Source organism: Podarcis gaigeae (genome assembly GCF_964106915.1).
Source record: "Podarcis gaigeae genome assembly, chromosome: 2".
Lineage (NCBI taxonomy): Eukaryota > Metazoa > Chordata > Lepidosauria > Squamata > Lacertidae > Podarcis > Podarcis gaigeae.
The window spans coordinates 98,263,773-98,286,824 of NC_139679.1; the positions used below are offsets into that span (position 1 = coordinate 98,263,773).

General features: G+C 41.4%; 1 protein-coding gene across 13 annotated transcripts in view; it reads right to left on the reverse strand.

Annotated features, from left to right (window-relative positions):
- Positions 1-23,052, reverse strand: part of MITF (melanocyte inducing transcription factor) — a 138,683-nt gene that overhangs the window by 8,244 nt on the left and 107,387 nt on the right. For 7 of the 13 annotated variants that reach the window (XM_083724486.1, XM_083724485.1, XM_083724484.1 and 4 more), the window contains 6 exons: positions 12,464-12,691; positions 8,278-8,364; positions 7,175-7,270; positions 4,239-4,356; positions 2,343-2,417; positions 701-776 (listed from right to left, as the gene is read on the reverse strand). In XM_083724486.1, the coding sequence (XP_083580612.1) occupies positions 701-776; positions 2,343-2,417; positions 4,239-4,356; positions 7,175-7,270; positions 8,278-8,364; positions 12,464-12,691 (680 nt within the window). Of the gene's footprint in view, positions 1-700; positions 777-2,342; positions 2,418-4,238; positions 4,357-7,174; positions 7,271-8,277; positions 8,365-12,463; positions 12,692-13,606; positions 13,768-23,052 lie in introns of those variants that run through there. The other 6 variants (XM_083724488.1, XM_083724487.1, XM_083724489.1 and 3 more) reach the window with 3 other exon arrangements.

The following is a 23,052-nucleotide window of genomic DNA, read 5'->3' on the forward strand; positions in this document are numbered from 1 at the left end:
ATGAACATGGTTTAAGGAGCCATCCTAGGTATAGGAAGCCAGTGTAATTTATGCCAGTTAAAGTTAAGCCAGCAGATCCAAACTCCATTCAGGAGCAGTGCTGCTGCCAGTTGAGCCCACCAAAGCCTGGCAGAAGGGAAGCAAGAATTTAAAACAGAGTTTGACTTACACCACCCTTTTTCCAGGGGAGAACGTCTGCCAAGTTAAGATCCAACCTAAGCCCCCCTGCCCGTGCTCCTGCCCTGCAATGCCCATTTTTCAGGGCTCACGTCAGCATAAAGGCCACTAGCCTGGCTCTGCAGGGATGAGCCAAGGTGAGCATAACTTGGCTGCACTGGGAATTGGTCGGCTGAGCAGGAAACCCAATGCATATTAACTTGCTTATCCTGGTGAATCTCAGCTTTGGACTAAGTTAGTTCCATTAATTTCAATAGCTCTACTCTGAGCAAAACTTTGACTACTATCCACTATTTTGTTGGGTGGCTGATGTTGCCTTTCCCTGTAAGTTTTGAGGAACCCAGGTTATGTTTATTAGTTAAACATGTTCATAGAACTGTCAATGCAGTTGGATTAAACGCAGCTGGATTAAATGCCCTATGTCACAACAGTATTCCAGAGATTAAGGAACATCCACTAATTTCTCAAAAGAATTTCACCCCTTGCATTTGATAACCCGTTCTAGGACATTGACAGTACTTACGGGTCGTTCGACTTGGGTATCAAAGTGCCAAGTTCTTTTATACGATCGTTAATATTGAATCGTCGTCTTCGTTCAACTTTTAAGGAATCAACACAAATTAGTAATCAACAACAGCGCAAAAGGTAACATAATTGTCAAAAGCATCTTGCAAAATACAACTGCAGATATAAGAATTTTACTTAAGTAGAGATGGGATATAGAGATGCATTGATTAAGGAGCAAGAAGGAAGGAAGAAACCTCATTCTGCTCTTTTTTTAATTGCCACAAAAGTCTGAGGCCACATCTGTTTTCCAAGCATATCATCCAACTCCCCCATTGGAAGTTAGTGGAAAGTTCTGCTGATTAATCTGAGCGACCCAGGAAGGGTATTGGAGGAAATCTTTTAGAATTTAGTAGCACATGGTTATTATCCTTTACTGGGTTTTAATCTATGACCAAAGATGAACAAGACTAATCTTGTTTTGCTTTGGCCACATACACAATGTTTTCCTAAACCACAGACCCTCTTTTCTGGTAAGATTACACATCCCCAAGCATTGTCTAAATTCAAACTTGGTCCTATCAAATTCTATTTTCCCAGTCAGGAGGTTGGTGTCCATTCCATGAATGGAAGGGTTGTTTCCATTCCTAGAAATGACTGAGATCCAGCAGAGGCTCCCACACGAGGACAGGAGGATGCAGTTCATTGATAACCCCTTCCCTCTATAGTGCCCCATAGCCCTTCCTATAATGTTACTGAGAATTCCCAGAGAGGCACAGGATGCAGGCGGAGGGCAGAAAACATATTTTATTCCATCTTCCTGCAGAAGCCTCCTATGAGTGGAAATCGGAGGAATTATTGATCCTGTTGAGTCTGTTATGCCATGTTTCTGCAAGAATCCTCACTTTTGATATGGTTTTTGAGCTTAGAACTGCGTTGGGACATTTGGGAAGCACAAGCACCAGTGGTTTGCCGAGGTCTGATTTGCACACTGATCTGTGAGGTCAGTTTGCATCCAAATTGTTCAAGCATCTCTAGTTAGCTTCTAAGGCAGCCTTTCTCAACCTGTGGGTCCCCAGATGTTGTTGAACTACAACTCCCATCACCCCTAGCTAGCAAGGCCAGAGCTCAGGGATGATGGGAGTTGTAGTCAAGCAACATCTGGGGACCCACAGGTTGAGAACCGCTGATTCTAAGGCTTCTGTGACTTGCATTTGAAGATCCTTCAGAATTACATCGACTTCAGCAAGCCACTTGGCTGACCAAAAATTGTGCAAAGTACAAGGCACAGGAATTTCAACTGCACAAGCATTACGGAAATGGGTGAGTTTTGCTTCTAGATGGGGGGCCAAATCTGCTAAGAGTTTTGGTTATTTTAAATTTACTCGATTTTCCCTGGAAAGGGAAAATCCAAATGAAAGGGTAGGGAAGAATAGAGGCAGGTATGTCATGTTGCTGCTGCAAAAAACACAACAACACAAAAAACCCTTGCATGGCTGATGATCACTGTTCTTACAGTATACACTCATCTGGAAGTACCCAGGAATTAAGAGGGCAAATTTAACTATTTCAATACGGACTGTGTGGTAAAAGTAATTCATTATGTGCGAATATTAAACCCCCACTTTCACAAATTAAATAATGAGAAACAAGAAACTTACTCAAATTGTGATTGTCTTTCTTTTGTCTCTCTTTGGCCAGCGCTCTCGCCTCTGACTCTGTTGGAAATACACATGCTATGCATGTTAACGAAGTAATTAGAATTAGAGATATGTAAGAAAGGCAGCGCTAAGCCAAGAAAACATTCACACATTTCACATGCACTTTTTGCAAGCAGCATCAGCACAAGACCCTTGCAATGCTTCTTGTTTAATATCACAGCATATTATCACGCAGTACTATTTAGTATGCCCCATCCTAAATATTGGTGCAGACTGGAAGATTAACAAGTTTGGAACATAAACTTTCAGTGCTAGGCACATGGCTACTAGTCATTGGTGAATAAGTTTTCCAAGTGGGCAAGGTATTGAAGTAACATTTTCCCTTTAGACAGCTGTGAAACCAGGGATATTAAAACTCTTGTCCTTTTTCCATGGAAGCCATTGCTTTCTGCAGTGAAGTAAAGCCAACATCTCTTGCGCCTAAATATGAAAACCAAACTAGAAAGGGCTACGTATGCAGGAGTTAACAAGTTTATGAAGGTCAGGCACACAAAATGTATAGTACATCTTTTGTGTAGGCCACTTTTAGTTTACGTTCCAAGTTAGGGCAATACAGGGCCCTTTATTATAAAAACGAAATAATGAACAAAAGCAGCATCTTCCTTGCTGATGCTGCATACAACACAATGGTGCATTATCTTTGCCTGCCGCGAGTCTTGTTATTTTTCCTTCGTTAAATAAAACAGGCAAATGGTAGACATTATGGAAGTGCTGCTCTGCACTCATGACTTGTCCCATCCATTCATAGATGCAACTGCAGCTCGGCACAATGTGACTAGTACAATGAACTTTCTGAGAGAACTTGACATTTCACGTTTCAACACAGGATCATTTATTTTCAGAGTACACTATGTGAACTGCTTCGGGATACGGTCTAACCTTGAGCAACTTAAAAGATTATTTAAAAAGGCAAGCGTCTAACCGCCCATTTGCCATGGGTCTGACCAGCACCGTCTTCACAGATTCAATGATCTACAATCTTCGAGTCTTTCCACCACTATGTAGCATGAATGGCAGAAGTGTGAATGGCAACCATTAAGGCCAACAACAAAATTAAGTTTTATTATCAAAGTTTCTCCTTATTCCCTTAAATCCTGCCCGCCTCCCAATGTATGCTTGCTCCAAAAGATTAATGAGCAGATTTCCTTCTCCTTGACCGTGCTCGGCGCATCTCCACTGCAATTACACTTTTATGGCAGATTGGTAGACGGCACCCCTAAGTGTCCACTGTCAGTTACACAGCATCCTGTGGCGAGTGATTTGGACCTAAGAGATGCCTCCTGAGATGCTTTGTACTTCGATACCCTAAAATAAAATGACATGCGTGCAACACTGGTCTTTTCTCCTTTGAAATATACATCAAGCAGCAGCCCAATTCTTTTCAATCGCAACCAATGTTCTTCCTAAAAGCTGGAATCCGCATCTTACAGACATCTGCATCCTTGTGGTGCTTCATACATTATGGATTAAAAATGTGCCCGATGTGTATGCTCAAAGCACTGACTGACTTGAAGCACTTTTAACACCTGGGAAAAGGATGCTGAGCTGTCCGGTCCAGCAGGGTTTTGATTTGGACGGGACAGAGAATTTGCTTTCCACGCAGGCAGCTCAATAAATGGGATCTCCAGGTGAGGCTAGAAAACACGGAAACTTTGGAAAGCTGCTGCCAGTCAGAGTAGGCCATACTGAGGAAGGTAAACCACTGGCCTGATTCAGCATCCAATGTTGCTGGTATAAATGTATTACCGACAATTTATAGGTTCAGCAGAATTCTTAAGTTCCTAGAAGCACCTTTATCGGAAAATGCACATTTTGAAACATACTGTTCTAAATTACCTGTGAGTTCCCTTTTTATATTAGGAAGGTTGGCAGGACAAGAGTTGCTGATGTTGAGTCCGGGGGGAGGCATTCCTTGATTGCCATAGAGGTCCACAAGATTGCCGGAGACAGGTAACTGGGGGAGACAACGGAGGGTATGGATTATTTCCCAAGTCCCATATGAGACCCTTGGATGCAGAAAGCTGAAGCAAAATGACGGCTAACACTTTTTGCACTGTTGGCCACTTGCTAATGCAATTCTCCATAGGACACATAACAGGGCCGGCCCTCCCATGAGGCATGGCGAGGCAACCGGCTCAGGTGGCAGGGTCCATAGGGGCAGCAGATCCCCATGCAGATCTTCATTCCCCGCCTTGTTTCTGATGTAGAACTTCAGTCGCCTATTCTTCCCTAGTGGGTGCCACTTTGTGATTTGCCTCAGGCAACAAAACATTTTGGGCCAGCCCTGATCCATACTACGTATGGATAAGGAGATACCGGGTGCATGCTCTGAAACAGCAGCTGGTTCAGAACACAGTTTAAGAGTGGGCTGCTCAGAGTGCAAACTTCACTGGCTTTCCTTGGGTTTCTGGGCACAATTCAATGTGCTGTGTTTATTCTAAAAAGGTCTAAATGGTTCTAAGTGGCCTGAGGCACAGAGGTCACATTCATGGGGCTTTTTCAGATAAGGAAGTGCAATGAAAAGAAAAACACCCACATGACCCACAGCTACCTCTCAAGAATAAGGCAAGCTCGAGCATGCACCCACCAAAATTGTAAAGAAATTCTAAAGTCCCCAAAGAAAGGGACAGGGGGAATAGAAGCAAATTTTGGAGGAGAATAAATTTTCCGGGAAATTGGAAGGCAGGTTCCAGCAAACCACTAGTTAAACTCATCCACAGTTTAGATTTCCGGCATAACACTAAACCATGGTTAATCAAAAACAGAAGTGAAAGTTTCCAATCTCCCCTCACCCAAGAGTGCCAACTTGAATAAAATATTGGAGGAGGAGGCAGGCAAGCCCCACCCTGAATCATCGATCACATGATGTGGTACACGCACACCACTTCAATGGCAATGCCCATCAAACTTTGGGGGGTGGCCCCCTCAAATATTTTATTGGGGAAGACAAAGCCCACTCGGTCCCTATGAGCTGGCTCCTATGCAGCCCCCCCCCCCATACACACACTTTGTCTGGTTCCAATCATGAAAAAACATTTATTGTGATGTCTCCGTGCAGCCACTTGTGACCTTAAATGAGATTTATGACAGAGATGAAGGGCCAGTGCAGAAGTATATAATGCTCGCATTTCATGCTCCTAGTGTAAATGGCACTTTAATGATCTCTGTAGATGCTTGAGTAGCAATTGAGCACAGCTTGCAATGTAACAAACAGGGGCTAAACCTTTGCTGCAAAACAACAGAATCTTTGTTCTTTCTCTCTGAGTGTAGAACTATTTATAGGCTGCAGGCAAGCTACTTCCTCTGCAGGGATTTTGCATACCTTCTGTTTAGGAGCCCAGACATCTTACCACTGCAAATGTTAAGATTGAGAATGGAAACAACTCTTAGGGAAAGGCACTGCACTTCCGAAGCAAGGTTAACGTATCCTGGATATTACAACTTGTTTCAGGCAAAACACTGCATTAATTGTGGCTGTGTGTTTCTAGAGGATGAAACTTATTGAGACTTGGCGTTACTCTTGAATCCAGTCCCGTCTACTTATTTCACACAGAGCCAGTATTCCTAGTTAATAGGTCATCAAGGCCTGTCCTAGACATTGTTGCTTCAACTACCATTTTGTGGGTAGGAAAGCAGAAGGAACACATAAAACTGCTTAACTACAACTACTTCTCTCATTTGCATGTTGATAGCAGTGAAACAGTTGGGAAATGCCTAATCCAATGCTTTTCTTCACCCAAATCCAGAGCCAGTGCCTTGTCAAAATCCTTTCCCAAAATAACAATATTTCCAAAATAGCACCTTTCCAAAATAACAGGAAAAAGGGGAAGCTACAGATTTCAAGGATGTGTCTAGAAATTGGTTCTAGACACCATCCCTACGATCAGAGAACTTCAAGAGAGTCACTAGAATTCTATCAAATAAATAAATATTGTTATGAGAATGGGGAGGAGCAGGCTCACCACAATCTCTAGGGTCAGTAAAGAGCTGAAATTTGAGCAAACTCATAAATTCATGAAACAAGCAAAGGCTGGCTAATTAAAACTAAGCCAAGTGCTGTTGCATTCCGTTTACAATCAGAAAGCCCAGGCATCTTCACTTAGCTAGCTAGGGATAAGCCAATTCATTAACATGACAAAAGGGGTTGGTGGCCTTTTAAGAGAAATCCACTGGTCTGGGCAGACAGAGGTTGCCAAGATGTTGGGGTGTGTGTGTTTGAGGTGACAGGAAAAGAGTGTTTTTAGCAAGGTGTGCTGGAAAGAAGTAGGAGTGGGAGGATGAAGAGAGAACCATCTTAGCAGACTGGGTGAAGGGAGGCTGGGAAAGATGCCTGGGGCTGCAGTGCTGCACAGCTGTGGGGAACAAGCCCCTCTTGAGATGGCCATCCAAACTCAGGTGTAAACATGCGAATAAATTCTATTTCTTAAAGCTACAACAGTCTCCACTGTGTCTTGAGTCTCAAAGAAACAGAGACCCTGAGTCAACGCCTGGAACCCCCTGGAATCTTGCTACCAATCAGCGGAGGGATAGGGGCTCCCAACTTTTGCAAGAATATGGTTGCTTGCAATAAACATGCATTGTTCTTTATTTTAGATTAGATTGAATTACTGATTACTATTTCAACTGGGGAAGGCAGCTAGTTAAAACATGCCACATTTAAACAAATAAACTTAACTTTCATCCTTACAGGCACACTGAAATAGAGGTGCTGAATAATACAACAGCAAAACAAACAAACACCCCACCAAAACACAGAATATAAACACAAGTACCGTATTTGCTATTTGTAGGGCGGGATCCATTAAACCAAAGATTTCTTCATTATAACTTGACTCCAAACTGATAATGTCGTCAATTACATCATCCATCTATAATGGAAAGGTGAGACGTGTAAGAAATAGGAACTATGTTCAAGAGGAGGCATACATGAAGAGACAAACACTAACCAGCAAGATGCCCAGACCTTTAGCTACTCCCAATTTAGTGGCTAGAGCATTAATTGCATAACTGGTGGCAGCGTAGGGGTGGGTGGGGAGGAAGAGCTACAAGGAAGGGAGAACTGTATCCTCAAGTTCAGAGTCAAAACCACATGCACAGTTTTCTCCTTGTCCTTTTAAAATAGAGTAGCAGAAGGAACAAGTCCCTTGTACCAAAAGGTATATTAGTGAAATACTAAGGCATTCCTGGATGTGACACTAAATACTGAAGTCAAAGAGGGATATTTCAGTAATTAACACACTAACAGCAACAAAACCCAAGAGTGACACTGATGGTTTGTTTGGCAGAAAACCTTAGCCAATTCTGCGATACGTATGGTCCGTGCTTTATGCTTGATTGCAACAGCCACATTTCACACTTTTAGGTGTACATTAAAAAAAAGAGAGTCTGGAATGGACACTGTTATTTCTGATTGCAAGGAGGCTTTGTATTTCCCTTAGCAAAATAGGAATCCCATCCTTTTTCCTGCTCCTTTGTCAACTAGTAAAGGTAAAGGACCTCTGGACAGTTAAGTCCACTCAAAGGAGACTATGGGGTGCGACGCTCATCTCATTTCAGGCCGAGGAAGCCGGCGTTTGTCCACAGACAGCTTTCCAGGTCATGTGGCCAGGATGATTAAACTGCTTCCAGCTCAATGGAACACCATGACGAGTGCCAGGGCGCACGGAAACACTGTTTACCTTCCCGCCACAGCGGTATCTATTTATCTACTTGCACTGGTGTGCTTTCAGATTGCTAGGTAGGCAAAAGTTGGGACAGAACAATGGGAGCTCACAACCGCAGAGCAGATTCGAACCACCAATCTTCTGATCAGCAAACCCAAGAGGCTCAGTGGTTTAGGCCACAGCGCCACCCGCATCCCTTTGTCAACTAGTACCTGCATGCAAGATGCTCGAGAATGTGTGTTGAGAGTCTGGCATTCATTCTCCACCCTGTTGCTTTGCTCTTCAAATTTATAAAAGCCCTGTAAACATGAAAAATGAGAAATATAAGGAGAAGAGGCTAGACATGTGCAGAGGTTTACAGTTAAGGGGGTCGATCTTCCTTAGAATGGCTGGTGTCGTGAACATACCAAATACCAGAATAATAACTAGAGAACTTTGAACCACAGTTTAAAATAACTAGGTATGCCAGGCCCATCCAGGCTCACCGTGAATGCCAATTCTGCAATTAGAATCTATTCCCATTCTCTGTACCAATTATGTGCTGAATGCATTACAGCTATGTGGAAATGGACTAATATGCACAGCCCTAAATGTGACATGAAGGCTGGCAACATCAACCCCGCCATATGGGAATCCCTTGCAGACAACCGTAGTTCCTGGAGACAGACAGTCAGGTTGTGCATCCACAGCAGTGACTAGAGGAGGAATGACTGCTGAGAGGAGTGCAGTGAGAAGAAACTCCATGGTGCATCTGTCGTAGCACAACCGGATGCCTTTATATGTCCCAGCTGCAACAAAACATGTCTCTCTCGTATCAGTCTCTACAGCCACAGCAGGCGCTGTGACCTTCCAACAGTTAGACTTCACCTACAAAGGTAGACTCCTCCATTGTCTCCAGAGACGGAAGGATGTCAACAATGTGACCCAATGGAAGTTTTGTCGTTTAAGACCGTTCATCTAAATTCCAAACTAGATGCTCATTTTGACTGCAGCTTCTGCTAAGTTTCTCCTTCATGCACCCACCAATTCCTTGCATTGTTAACAAGGAATCCTAAGAGCAAATATCCTTCTCCCCACCCCAAAATGTAATGAAATCCCACAACATCTACCTTTTTTGTGTGTGGTTCAGTTCCACAAAATAACTCAGGTATAGGCTAATATGCACAAGTGCAAAGGCAGATAATAGGAAGTACTTATTCATGTAGCTTATAGTTAAGCTATGGAACTTGCTCCCATAGGAGCCAAGTTGGCTTTACAGTGCTGTTCTTGAGTTTTCAAGCCTTATTTAGCTTCATACCAAGTTATTCAAAGGACTGCCACAGACTGAAGATCAACTAGGGAGACAGAAAGGCTGACAGGACGGAGGAATCTGGCCTTTTCCATGGTGGCCCCACCATTGCAAAACTCACTGCCCTAAGAAAGAGGACTGGCCCCTTCCATGCTATCATTTAAAAGGTAAAGGTAAATGACCCCTGACAGCTAAGTCCAATCACAGACAACTCTGGGGTTGCGGCGCTCATCTCGTTTTACTGGTCGAGGGAGCCGGCATTTGTCCGCAGACAGCTTCCAGGACATGTGGCCAGCATGACTAAGCCGCTTCTGGCAAACCAGAGCAGCACACGAAAACACTGTTTACCTTCCCGCTGGAGCGGTACCTATTTATCTACTTGCACTTTGATGTGCTTTTGAACTGCTAGGTTGACAGGAGCTGGGACCGAGCAATGGGAGTTCACCCCGTCACGGGGATTCGAACTGCCGACCTTTTGATCAGCAAGCCCAAGGCTCAGTGGTTTAGACCAGAGTGCCACCCGCGTCCCTATGCTATCATTTAGGTGGGCTCTAAAAAAATTTTTTGTTCACATAGGGCTTCTGTTTTGGTGCGGCAGTGGGTGGGTGATGGAACTGGATTACAGAAAGTGAAATGTGTTTTGCTGCTTCTGTTATTAATGGTGTGTCATTTGAGACGTTATAAGATTTTTAAAATGTTTGTATATTAAAATATTTGGATCAGTGGCATATAGATCCATTAAATGAAAACGATAATACAGGGAAGCAATGTTAAATATGCAAGCAGTCATTAGTACAGAAGGCTGGCAACAATAGGGTATTTAAAACAGATTTTAATAGTTAAAACCAATGGGTGTGTAAATAGTGGAATGGTTGGCCATACCAAGCAGCAAGTTAAGGAATATATGGCAGTCCACATAGACACTGGAGCATTAGTGGGTGATTATCATGAAATTACAATGCTGGGTCACCTAATGAAACTAACAACCAGACAATTTGTTAAAGGCAGAAAAGTGTGTATCATTTATTTATTTATTTAAAACATTTATATGTTTTTCATCAGGATAGATTCCAGAGTGGTTTGCAAGCATCAAAACTATAATAACCATATGCAAAATACTTTGGCATATCATAATTAACTTACAGAATTTGCCATTATAAGATGCAGAAATTACCATGGGCTTAGTTTGCCCCAATAGGGGATTAGAGAAATTCAAAGAAGATAGGTTTGTTAGAGGGTAGGGATGAATGGTTTGTCAGTTTTAGCTACACTGTTCCTCATTTTTCCTAACTTCGTTCATCCCATTTCTTCACGTTGGTGCTTTTTTAAAACAGCTCACAACAATAACTTGTATGCAATTTCATGTGCACTTCTCTTAATATACACCTTTTTAAAAAAAACCCACACACATTTATTTATCATATATAAATAAATATCATTTATCTTTTACCTAATGCTAGTCCTACTCAGCGCAGACCCACTGGAATTAATGAGCATGACTAATTTATCTCCGTATGGTCTACTCTGAGTAAAAATTAGTTGTAATATTTATTATTACAAAAGCAGATTCCTTGCATGCTTTGCATTCCTATATCTTACATTCCAAAAATCACAAACTAAAATAATTTGTACACATTGCGGTATAGATGTTGGCATATTTGGAAGCAGTTCCCCATGATTTAATGAATTCTGTATGCATTTTTGTGTACCCTTGCCCCTAGCATAAAAGTTTTTTGAAAATAGTTTTTAAAAACTGAATCTTGTGCAGTATTACAGAAGCAAGTTTCAAAGGATAGCGATGTTTCAGTTTATGTATTTGTTCGGGAAGTTCGCTTAAAAATGCAAACCAAATGAATTGGCCCCTCCTTCCCTATCAGCAAACAGCTAAATGGAATCTCTGTGTTTGGAGGAAGCATGCCACTGATGGCTAGTTCATGGGAGATGAACAACAGAAAATCTGGTTAGTCACTGTATGAAATAGGATGTCATTCTCAGTCACATATAACAAGACCCACAGTCACATATAACAAGTCTCTTCTTATGTTCCGAGTATGTGCCCTGGCAGGCAATTCAAAAATGTCACTGTGTGGTGGAATCCTGCCATCTGAATCCACCCTGAGTCACAATAACATTTATCCCAGAAAGTTTTGAAAGAAACAAGAAGGACATTGTACGCTAAAAGGTCAGTTGCATCCTTCCACACAGTGTATGCTAACACAACACAAAGAAAATCTAAATAATTTCACTAAGTGTTGGCACAGGGTTTTTTTTGGATGTTGTTAAGCAATGCATATTTTTACACCAGACGCATTCACATTAATACCGTGACTTGTTCTACCTTCTTAAAAAATGAGTTACATAGTTAGCTGTTAACAAGAGTAAATTAAAGAGCAGCATTCACGCATCGTAAGGAATACACAGAGGGCTCCTGCTTAACCCCTCCCCTTGCGTGAGCGGGAGCAACAAACAATGATCACTTGCTTAGTGTTTGTTCCAGGTGTACAAACCATGGTTGGTTTGAGTGAAACAAGTCATGGTTCCTGGTTTCAATGTAACGGTAAGTGGAAGGAGTGAAGTGGGAGCATTTTGGTAGAATATTCCATTCCAGGCATGATTGTTGTGCCATGATTGTTGTATGTAACATGCCTGTTTACACTCCCGCACAGCACAACTTGCTGGGAACTTCCGTTTGTGTATAGCTTTTGCTTATGCTGTTTGCTTGGACACGAAGAGGAGAAGACATGTTTTTCCCTTCGTCCTGATGCTGAATAAACTGCCTGTAAATACGCTTTACACAGCCTCTATCTGCCACTTCTGTTGCGTGTTATTCACTCTGCTGATTAGAGCGTGCTCAAGCTTCCGAAGGCTTCTGAAGCTGTGAGTCGCTGTTTGATGCTGAGCCACGGACTGGAGATCACCCGGCTGCCGGCTGGTGGGCTGGAGCCAGCTGTGGGCCAGCGAATTGCCCCCGTACCCTTGGACGCATCCCAACACATTTGTAATAAATCAGGATGCATGGTGTGTGAACCACTGCTATGAAATGTAAATATCTGCATGTTTAGATGGAGGAGGGACGATAACACAAATAGAAAAGGTAAGATCTTCCTTACCTCCTTTTCACAGTTGGAGTTGAGCGTAAGCATGGCCATTGGGCTGTTTGGTGCGCTGCTTCCAGTGCCAGGCGGTATAATATGATCCCCTGGCTGATTTGGGCACGGTAAGCTTAGCGCCTGGTTGGTGTGCTTGTTTCCTAACGTAGTAGAGAGGTACTGTTTGACTTGCTGCCGTTGAGCTTGTTGGATGTGGTACTTGGTAGGGTTTTCCAGGTGAGTCTGCACCTGCAAAGGCATAATAAATAGGTAGTGGCACCTAGTTAGTGTTCATCATTTCAACATCAGTTTCTGCACATTTATCTACCACTGAAAATTCTTAGGTTGCACCTGGAAATACAGCTCATTTGCAAGTTCAGATGTTAAAAAGAAATGCACGTAAATGAAGGCAAACACATAGCTTATAATAAAAATCAAAGGCAGGTTTCTCAAAAGATGACAGGCGGAATCCTACGAAGTAAGAATTTCAAAATGTCAGCAACGTATTGAACTTAGGTAACGGGAAAATAAAGATGAAGTCAACTAGAAAGTTCAACTTTCCTCCCTCAAATTGCTGGAAAGTAGACAAAATCTGTATGAAGCAGCAACACACTTAAGACATTAATAGAAAATTGTGTTGACAAGGAATACGAGAAATATTTGACTTATCCACAATTATTTATCTTGGTCCTTATAGTAGAAAAATGAACTTAACAAACATTAAAGCTCATATAGTAACCGCACCATGTATACGCAGAGACTTAGACTCAATCACTTTTAAATGGGCTTTATTTGATTCAACTGTTTATGTTGGCTTTCAGCTGAATAATGAAGCGAAACACAAAGAAAATGCTCATTCCATTAAATCAAGTATATAGGCACAAATAGGAAAAGGCGTATTACGGTATGTCTCCCTTACTATTCTTACTGTAAAAGTTGTATCGAATGAAGTCACACTCCGAGTAGACACACTGAAATCAACAAACCTAGGTGAGTCGTGCCCATTAATTTCAAGAGGTCTGAATCTTATTTAGTTGGCTAAGATTACAAACATTATAATGCAGGAGGGTCTGCATGTACCCATAGCCCCAAAGAAGTAACTGGGTTTAGGCATATGCAACTGTGCAGAGATTTTTTAAAAAAGAAATAAATAAGGTAACTCACCTGGTAATGATTATACTCAAGCATTTCCAGCATGACATTTATATACTCCTAGAAAACTAGACAACCAGTTTGGCAGCTTTCCTTTAATTTTCTCCTACTCCAGTTCAAAGGCTCATCCACGGACGTACTGTAAACAAGTTATCCCCAAAATGGCACAAGCAACTAGGATATAACATCTCAGGCTTATAATAACCTAAACTAATTAGTTATGCATGTAGAGAAACTGTTCACACAGGGGGCTTTTTTGGAGGCTGTGCAACTTTAGCCTGACATTTTTGGGATTCATGATTTTTTTCCATGGCTTTTGACGTCATGCTTTTTCATAAACATGAAAGGGCCTTTTAAAGTGATGGGTTATCAAAGTCAGATTGATAGTTTGCTTAAGGCCAATTTGCCATTCAGCTTTCGTTCCAGTCATACTAGCAGACAATGGGATTTTTCTTTGGCAGTACCATTACTTGTTGTGTGTCTGCCGCTAAAGACGACACTGCAGGAAAACCACTAGGCGAGTTTGTCCACTATGCACGCTACGGCTAGGGAATGCTGCAACCTCCTGTCGGATGGTGCTAGCCGTCTCTGAGTTTCCATAATGGTTTGTTGGGCTCACTGCATTCTTACTCTGGACAGAATGCGGCTACGGTAGGACCGCAACTCGCGCACATTAAACTTGCGTGATCCGTTCAGGACACCACTGGAAACCGTGGAGAGCTGGGACAAAAGCCCACCTTATTCTGTGTTAGCAGAATTCCACTCTTTAAAAAGATACTTGCCATACATGGGAGCATACCCAAAAGGTGCTGATAGTACTCTACTAAAAATGTGTTTTGGCTTTGTTTGCATTATTTCTGCACTCTTTTTACATGAGTACTTAATTCAATAGGAGTCAAATTATCTGGAAAATCAAAGATCACAAGAACAGTTTGAACTGTACCTCTTTAATATTTTCTTCTAAGAGCGAGGGAAACTTTTAAAGCATTTTCTTTAGCATGCATTGAGCACTTCAGCCACAGAAGAGAATCTAACTCCCTGTGCATACAGACATCTTCAGGGTGCAATGTAAGCCAGCCTCATTCAACTGTAAATGTGAAAATTCACAAAAACCAGCTCAACGTGTATTTAAAATGTGCCCTACTGAGCTTGTATTGGGAGTGATTTATTGTGACTTTATTTCAAAAGTTAAAACCACCACAGAACAGACTAAAACAAAGTAAAAGGAAAGAACGGATTGTTTAAATTGTTTCCTGATGCTAGGAGTATAGCACTATTTAGAATTAACCCTGTATTTTTGAATCAGCAAGTGATCTTCTGCTTCTACTTTCTATATAAGGTAATGGATGACCCCCCATTCTAAAAAATTAAGACAATTATTTAGATAGATGTACCTATAAACCAAAGTGAGGAAAAACCTCACTTAATAAAGCCCAACCAAGTCTCTTTCTTCATATGTAATTTAGCTAATAGTGGCAAACATGGTCAGAAAAACATACCAGATTTCAAGTAAGACACGTATTCAAAGGGAGGATGTTTATAATAATGACCTTTTGTTCCTATTAATATTGCCCTAGGAACTGGGCTTTGCGATTATAAAAAAATATCAAAAAATCAAATACTTTTTTAGCCTTTGCTCTCATTTCAATGGAACTTTTGTTTCAAAATGTCATGGGATATAAAAGAAAAGGTTAAAAATTTAGGTTTCTAACAATTAATGATGCCAAAACACAAGCCCCACCAACCCACATCAACTAAAAACATTTCATGAACTATGCAGTGCCTTTAGGGTTAGGCCAATTTCACTAGAAAACCAGTCCAGTCAGCGAGACGGAACTCAGTCCGGAAACAGGACTGCGAAACAAGGCTTCAACCCACATTAAAGTGGCTTTTAGTTTCCAGAAATGGAGAAAGGAAGCCTCTAAATGATTTTGTAGTTTTGACTCCATGCTTGGTGACCAGTCTAACAATTCATGGTCCAGGCCAGTTTGCATTTCTTAGTACAGAAAGTATTGATCCGATGTGTAGAGATCTTTGCTATTCTAATTAATTCAAGGGGGTCCTGGAAGCTTCTCTGTGTGAAAGAAGCAAGCACAAGGTTCATGGTGTTTGGGTTATTCCTTCAGAGAAGATGAGTACAGCTGGCTTAAACTGGTTTTGTTATCACTTCTGTCAAGGTCATGCTGACTATAATAATAGGCCAGAAGGAGACTGGGTCTTCACTTTCTCTTTCTATCTCTCTTCCTTCTGGTGTGGTGTTCCATACACAGTATACTTAATGGTAAGGTTTAGTCTTATTATAAGTTATTGTAAATTTAAGTCGGCTGCAACTGGATTTCTTATGGACAGTGCCAATCCTGAATGTATTGGATTTGTGACCATTATGCTCATTTGCCTTCAGTAGCAGTAAGCTCTGCTGGGTGAAATACAATTGTCTCTGGTCTATTTTAGAGGGAATCCTGCAATGTGTGTAAGTTTTTACTCTGCTAAGTGTACATTGGAATCTGCTCTGGATCAATACTGAATAGAATTTCATGACAATAGGTAGGCAGTATCCAGTACTGCTGTTTTGCTAGACTTTGGCCTGAGCAAAGGAACTTTCCCATTCTCTCCCCTGCAACCCTGCCACACACCCTTGAAATCACTTCCAGGGGGTTGATGGACCCTCCAGAGCAGATTTTGAGGGTGCAGATGGGGAGAGGAGAGGAAAGGCGTGTCCTGTTGCATAAGTAGACATGTGCAGCAATGGATACAATTCAGAGTCTCCAAATCTGAAAGGCACCTGGCTCTAACTTTTAGGAGCGTCATCTAAGGTCTTCTAATAAGGCTCAGAAAAAGAACTCTGAGGGTTCGCAGAAGTTCACTTCAAAGGAAAAAGCTTTCAGGTTGAAAAATATTCTCTGGCTCAGATCAAAAACCTGATGGCGAGGTGGAGGAAGGGATGTCAGGTTCCTTGGATGCGAAATGCTTTACATAGACTCTCTCAGCCTGCATCATGGGGACACGACAGCTCTTCTCCCAGGCGATTTCCTGGTTTGGCCTGTATTTTGACACTGTTAAATTCAGTGTCTGGCAGCCCATCTTAACACTCCAAGCATTGATTAAACTCCAACACCCACTAGACCCAGGAATGTAGGGGAGTCAAGGCACAAACTCATAACAATACCCCACAACAAACTCATTACTATAACAATACCCTAAACCAATCAGCTACTCTCCATGTTTTATGATAGGATCTGGAAGGTGCAACAACAACAAATGACAACTAGTCATCACATTCTGCAGCATCACACAATGAGAAAAAACTAATGCTGCTTTGAGATGCTGTTTAGGATCAGGTAGCCATCCACACACAAAAGAATCCATGTGCATTTGAATAATAAAAGCCACCATTATAGTTCTTAATGCAGCATTTTTATTTTTTTATTTTCCCAGTACTGTCCACAGCACAAAAGACCACTTGTTTTACCAGTATGACCATGTTTTCACGCTACATGCTTTTGCAGTGAATATTAAGTGCCACGGGAACAATTTGGCAAAGATGGGAGATTTTGTTAATTCAAAACAGTTTTGTGCCACTTAAATGACTTTAGCTATTAGACATCATAGTTAATAATAAAAATAAAGCAAGCCAGAATCTACCCTTCGTTGCCTGCAGCCTGTAATAGCTTTTATGTCAGCATCAATACCGAGAAGGTTGGATAAGCAGTAGCACAAAAAAACAATTTAAAGGCTTTCATTTTATCACACGATTAACATAATCATTAAGAGATTACCTTTTTTATTTTTTAAAAAATGCTACCGGTATTTTACGGCGAACATGTGCAATGGTTTCCTACTGAATTGCTTGGTTTTATTTCTCTGCTTAAATGAGCTGTGATGTTATTTATGTGCATACTGAGCCCACTGAATTATAATAAAATACTTTTGGATACATCACTGAACTTGATGATCAAGCACTAAGTGCAGGATTATCGCAGTCACCTTCATGGAAACACAGCCGATCTGTTTCATCTGCTGAATGAAATAACAGCCTCAGAAGTACTTGCATCATGGAAATATAGTAAATAAACAGGAAAACACATTGCAAAAGGGTTAAAGGGAGTGAAGAAGCACTCAACTTCAATGGCTTGAGTCAGCTGGCCTACAGAAAATGGAGTTCTGACCCATATTGCTATCTAAAGAAATTACTGCCTGTACATAGTTACAGATTAGTTTTTGAATTATCTATGTTTGTGACAGCTCGCATACTGTGTGCTATGTTCTGGAATCTCCCAAATTCCATCAAGTAAGGAATGGCCGATTCCCTTTTTTGGCCCAAGCGGAGACTAAAAAGCCAGGTTAATAGCAATAGTTCAACTGAGGGTCAGGCAAAGCAGTACTGAGCCACTTAAAATATTCACCTCTCTATACTAGATACTGGAGTAAATGTTTTTGAATAATGATTGAGCAGAATCTATTTTCAACTGTAAAGCCTTGTTTTGTACACTGCATAGTTGCTTAATAAAGCGAAGAAATGTGATGAATAGGTTGCTTTGCAGGCCTTTATTTTCAACAGCAGCAAATCTCATGAGATAATGGCTTGAATTCATAAATGAGCTGCTACAGAACAGAAGTTTCCAATTAGATGGAAGCAGAGATCAATTATTAAGTCACCATTTTGAATTTAACATTGTCCCATCTGTGATATATGAGCAACACCTTGATGTCTATGAAGGGGCTTCAAGGTAGGTATTTCACAGTTCTTCTTCCTTACTTCTTGTCCCTGCCTCTTTTTCTGCCCTATGGGTCCAGTGGTATTATTTTTAGAAAACAACAGCTAGGTCATCTTCATAAAATGAACCCAGCCAATGGGTGATAATACAAGCAGTTTGACACCACCATGATATTACCTAGCTGGAATTAATGGTATTTAGAGCATCATGAAGCCAAATCAAATTGAGAGCAATATTTCCTGTACTTACTCTGAATAGGCAACAATTTTTGCCCCATTTTACTGCCAAAACAATTGCCAACACAGGGAGGGATATGATTCATGGAGGTGAAGAAATATGTTCCCTTTAGGTTTCACCTCAGTCCTACAAACAAAAACCCTCCAAACCTACCCAGCATTGGAAACTGCATGTACTGCTGACATACTATGAAAAAATTCCCTTAATAGCTATTCAAATTCGCGTATGAGGCCTGAGGGATTTGTGTATCATGACAATTAAAACAACAGTAAAATGGCCTCTTGTACACCAGGAAATAACGTCGATCCATAATTTCAGAGTAGAATAATAGAATAGAGTTGGAAGGGACCCCAAGGGTCATCTAGTCCAACCCCCTGCTACGCAGGAATCTCAGCTAAAGCATCCATGACGGATGGCCATCCAACCTCTGCTTAAAAACCTCCAAGGAAGGAGAGTCCCACTTCTCGTAGGAGTCTGTTCCACTGCCGAACAGCTCTTACTGTCAGAAAGTTTTTCTGAATGTTAAGTCAAAATCTCCTTGTAACTTGAAGCCATTGCCTCGAGTCCTATCCTCAAGAGCAGGAGAAAACAACCATGCTCCCTCCTCAATGTGACAGCCCTTAAGATATTTGAAGTTGGCAATCAGTCTCCCTTTTTTCCAGACTAAACACACCCAGTTCCTTCAAACGTTCCTTGTAAGACCCCTAGATTCATTTCACATGTACTGGTAGTAAGTCAGGTGTCCCCCATCCTATATTTGTGCATCTGGTTCTTCCTGCCTAAGTGCAGAACCTTACGTTTATTCCTATTGAAATTCATTTCCTTAGATTGCACCCAGTTCTCCAATCTGTTAAGGTCATTTTGAATTCTGATTCTGTCTTCTGCAGCATTAGCTACCCCTCCCAGTTTGGTGTCGTCTGCAGATTTGATGAGCATCCCCTCCGTTCCTTCATCCAAGTCATTTATAAAGATGTTTAAGAACAAAGAACCCTGTGGCACCCCACTTGTCACTTTTTTCCAGGATGATGAGGCACCATTTATGGTTACTCTTTGGGTTCGGTCAGTCAACCAGCTACAAATCCACTTAACAGTTACCTTGTTCCGCCCACACTTTGCCAGCTTCCTTGCGAGAATATCATGGGGGACTTTGTCAAAAGCCTTACTGAAATCAAGATACACTATGCCCACAGCATTTCCCTGATCTACCAAGTTTGCAATTCCATCAAAAAAAGACAAGAAGTCACTAAAATAAACAGAGTCATTTTTCCTTGTTGTGTGAATGTTTCCGATGTATGCTCTGACAATACAGCCCACAAGTCATATCTGAGAACAAAATATGTCGGAGTGATGTTCCAAACCATGACAAAAAGAAAGGTTTGGTAAAGTGAACTGAGAAATTACTGGAGGCAGTTTTGGAAAAGGTGTTATGTGAGAAGATCATATTACGCAGGATATGTTTTGATATTAATTCAGTAGGAAGGAAACCAGAGCTTGTTTTTCAAAGGATGGCTGATGAATTAGTAGGCCCCAACTAGATTTCTCTCTGTGTGTGGTTTGACTTTCTAGCACAGGCAAACAAAACAGTGACTTCTCACTTTGCTGTTAACAGCCAGGAACCTCTTAAGTAGGAGGAAATCCTCATGACACGCTTGCTTGTGTGATTCTGAATATAAAGCAACTTGGATGCCTTGCTGACATTAAACCCTTAAGTGAGACATTTGGTCACATTTCTGAGGGTGAGAGCAAAGAGGTTTCCATTGGTTTCAGTTTTTTTTTTTAATAATATTTTTTATTGAGTTTGTAAAATACAGAAAAAAGAATAAAGAACATATTATAAGAGTAAAGTAGAAAAGTTACAAATTTTCTTGTTCTTTTTTCCAAATCTACTGGACTTCCCCACATCCTCCCAACCCTGCATTCTCTGTAATACATAACATCAGCAATTTGTTAACTTATTTCATTACTTGTTGTATCCTTCGTTTTATCATGTTACCCAATTTCAAATGTGTTATAACCCAAATCATGTACATTTTCATTTAAACACAATAAAGTTATTTCATTATTCTATCTCAGACTTCTTGTGCCTTAATTTTCATTTCTTTAGTTTAACCTTACTGAAGCTAGAGTTTCCTAAAAGGTGCATTTTTTAACATTCATACAGCTTATAGTGTTTTTCCAGATAGTCCTTAAATTTTTTTCAGTCCTCCTCGATTGTTTCTTCTCCCAGGTCTCGGATTCTGCCAGTCATTTCGGCCAGTTCCATGTAGTCCATCAACTGCGTGTGCCATTCCTCCAGTGTGGGTAAATCTTGTGTCTTCCAATGCTTTGCAATCAGGATCCTTGCTGCTGTAGTAGCGTACATAAAAAAAGTTCTGTCCTTCTTAAGCACTCTCCGGTCCACCATGCCCAGAAGGAAGGCCTCTGGTTTCTTAGGTAAGGTAAATCTAAATACCTTTTTTAGTTCATTATGAATCATCTCCCAAAAGGCCTTCACTTTCGGGCAGGTCCACCAGAGGTTTCAGTTTTAAGCCAAGCATATCATACTAACACAGGAGAATTTCAAAGATGGGGTATTATTGGTGCACGCTTAAATGAGCAGCATTTCATTTAAAATAGCATCTAGTTTCAAGCAGGAATAATTAATTCTAATTGGAACAAAGACAATAAGAGAAACTAGAATAATTACAGGGATTGTTTAGTCAGGAGAGGAATAAAAGGTAAAAAGGTAAAAGACCCCTGGACAGTTACAGGCGACTATGGGGTTGCAGCACTCATCTCGCTTTCAGGCTGAGGGACCTGGCGTTCGTCCACAGACAGCTTTTCGGATCATGTAGCCAGCATGATGAAACCATTTGTGGTGCAATGGAACACTGTGACAGAAACCGGAACGCACAGAAACGCCATTTACCATCCCGCCGCAGCAGTATATGAAGTAGAATGCTGCAGTCAAAGAGAATTCATTCCCAGGCATTAGTCTCTTACAGGAAAGACACAGAGACTTGTAGCCCCTTATTACACATGAACTTTCATGGACCGCAGTCCACTTCATCAGGTGCATGAGCTGTTATCCTGAATGAGATAGCACTTCAAGATAAATCAAGGATACTAAATACATAATGCGTCAGATGAAGCGAGCTGCAGTCCACAAACACTTATGCCATAATAAGTGTTTAGTCTTTAAGACTCTTTGTTGTTTCAGGGAAATTAGTTAAATTCCGGCTGATATGAAATCCAGTTTATTAACTTTTGCTGCCCAATGCATCAAATTTATTTATTTGGTTATTGCCCTTCAACAGTAGGTCCCAAGTCTTGTAATAACAATCTAAAATGGAATATTAAAAGCAGTTAAAAAACAAATCCACAGGAATACAGTGATTCCATAAGACACCTATCTCTGGTGTCAAAGGTTGGGGCAGACAGGTTTGTTTTCATTATACAACAAAAACTGTATAATGAAGGTGCCAGACACACCTCTGTGGGAAGGGAATTCCATATCTAGGTGCTATCACACAGAATGCCCTCTTCTCAGGTAACTATCACCTGAACCTCTGAGGGCAGCGGAACTACCAAGAGGACCACCTCTGCTGATCTTAACATTCAAGAGTGCCTATAGCGAAGATGGTGGTCTTTCAGATATTGGGGGTCTAAGTCATTTAGGGATTTAAACACCAATGTGAGCACTTTGAATCAGGCCTGAAAACAAACTGGCAGCTGGTTTTAAAGCATAAAAAGCAATAATAATAAAAAAAATTCTTTGTATGTAAGAACATGAAAAGAGATGTAATGTAGCAAAATTACTGTATTTTTTGCACCATAACACTCACTTTTTTCCTCCTAGAAAGTAAGGGGAAATGTCTGTGCGTGTTATGGAGTGAATGAATGCCTACAGGTGGCGGGGGATCTGCTGCAGTTGTGAGCAGAGGATCCATGGTTCCCCTTCCTTCCCTCCTCCGTGGCTCGCTTTGAAACAGCAAAGCGGGAGAAGAGCCGCTGAGTGGGGAGGAGAGAGGGACAGAGAGCCTGTTTGCTTTAAAGGAGCAAAGCGGGTTGGCTCCTTTAAAGCAAGCAGGCTCTCTGTCCCTCTCTCCTCCCCACTCAGCTCGCTAAATAGCATTATTAGCAGCATCCTTCTCCACACACCCCATGCGTGCTCCTTGTCCCTTTAGTGCTTTTCCTTCCCTCCCCACTTAAAACGTGGTTACAAAGCACGGATCCACATGGATCCTCAGGATTTTTGCACTGGGTCACCCCAAATTCACCATCAGATCACATAGCATGTCCATGGCTACATCTTGCACCAAAAAAATCGCGCACCCACTGTTGCCTGGGGTTGCAGTGGTGCAAAAACGTGGTTACAAAGCATGGATCCACATGGATCCTCAGGATTTTTGCATTGGGCTACTCCAAACTCACTGTCAGAGCACATGTCTGTGGCCACAGCATGAACCACAAAAATCATACATCCACTGTTTTGTTTAGAATATTTTTTTTCTTGTTTTCCTCCTC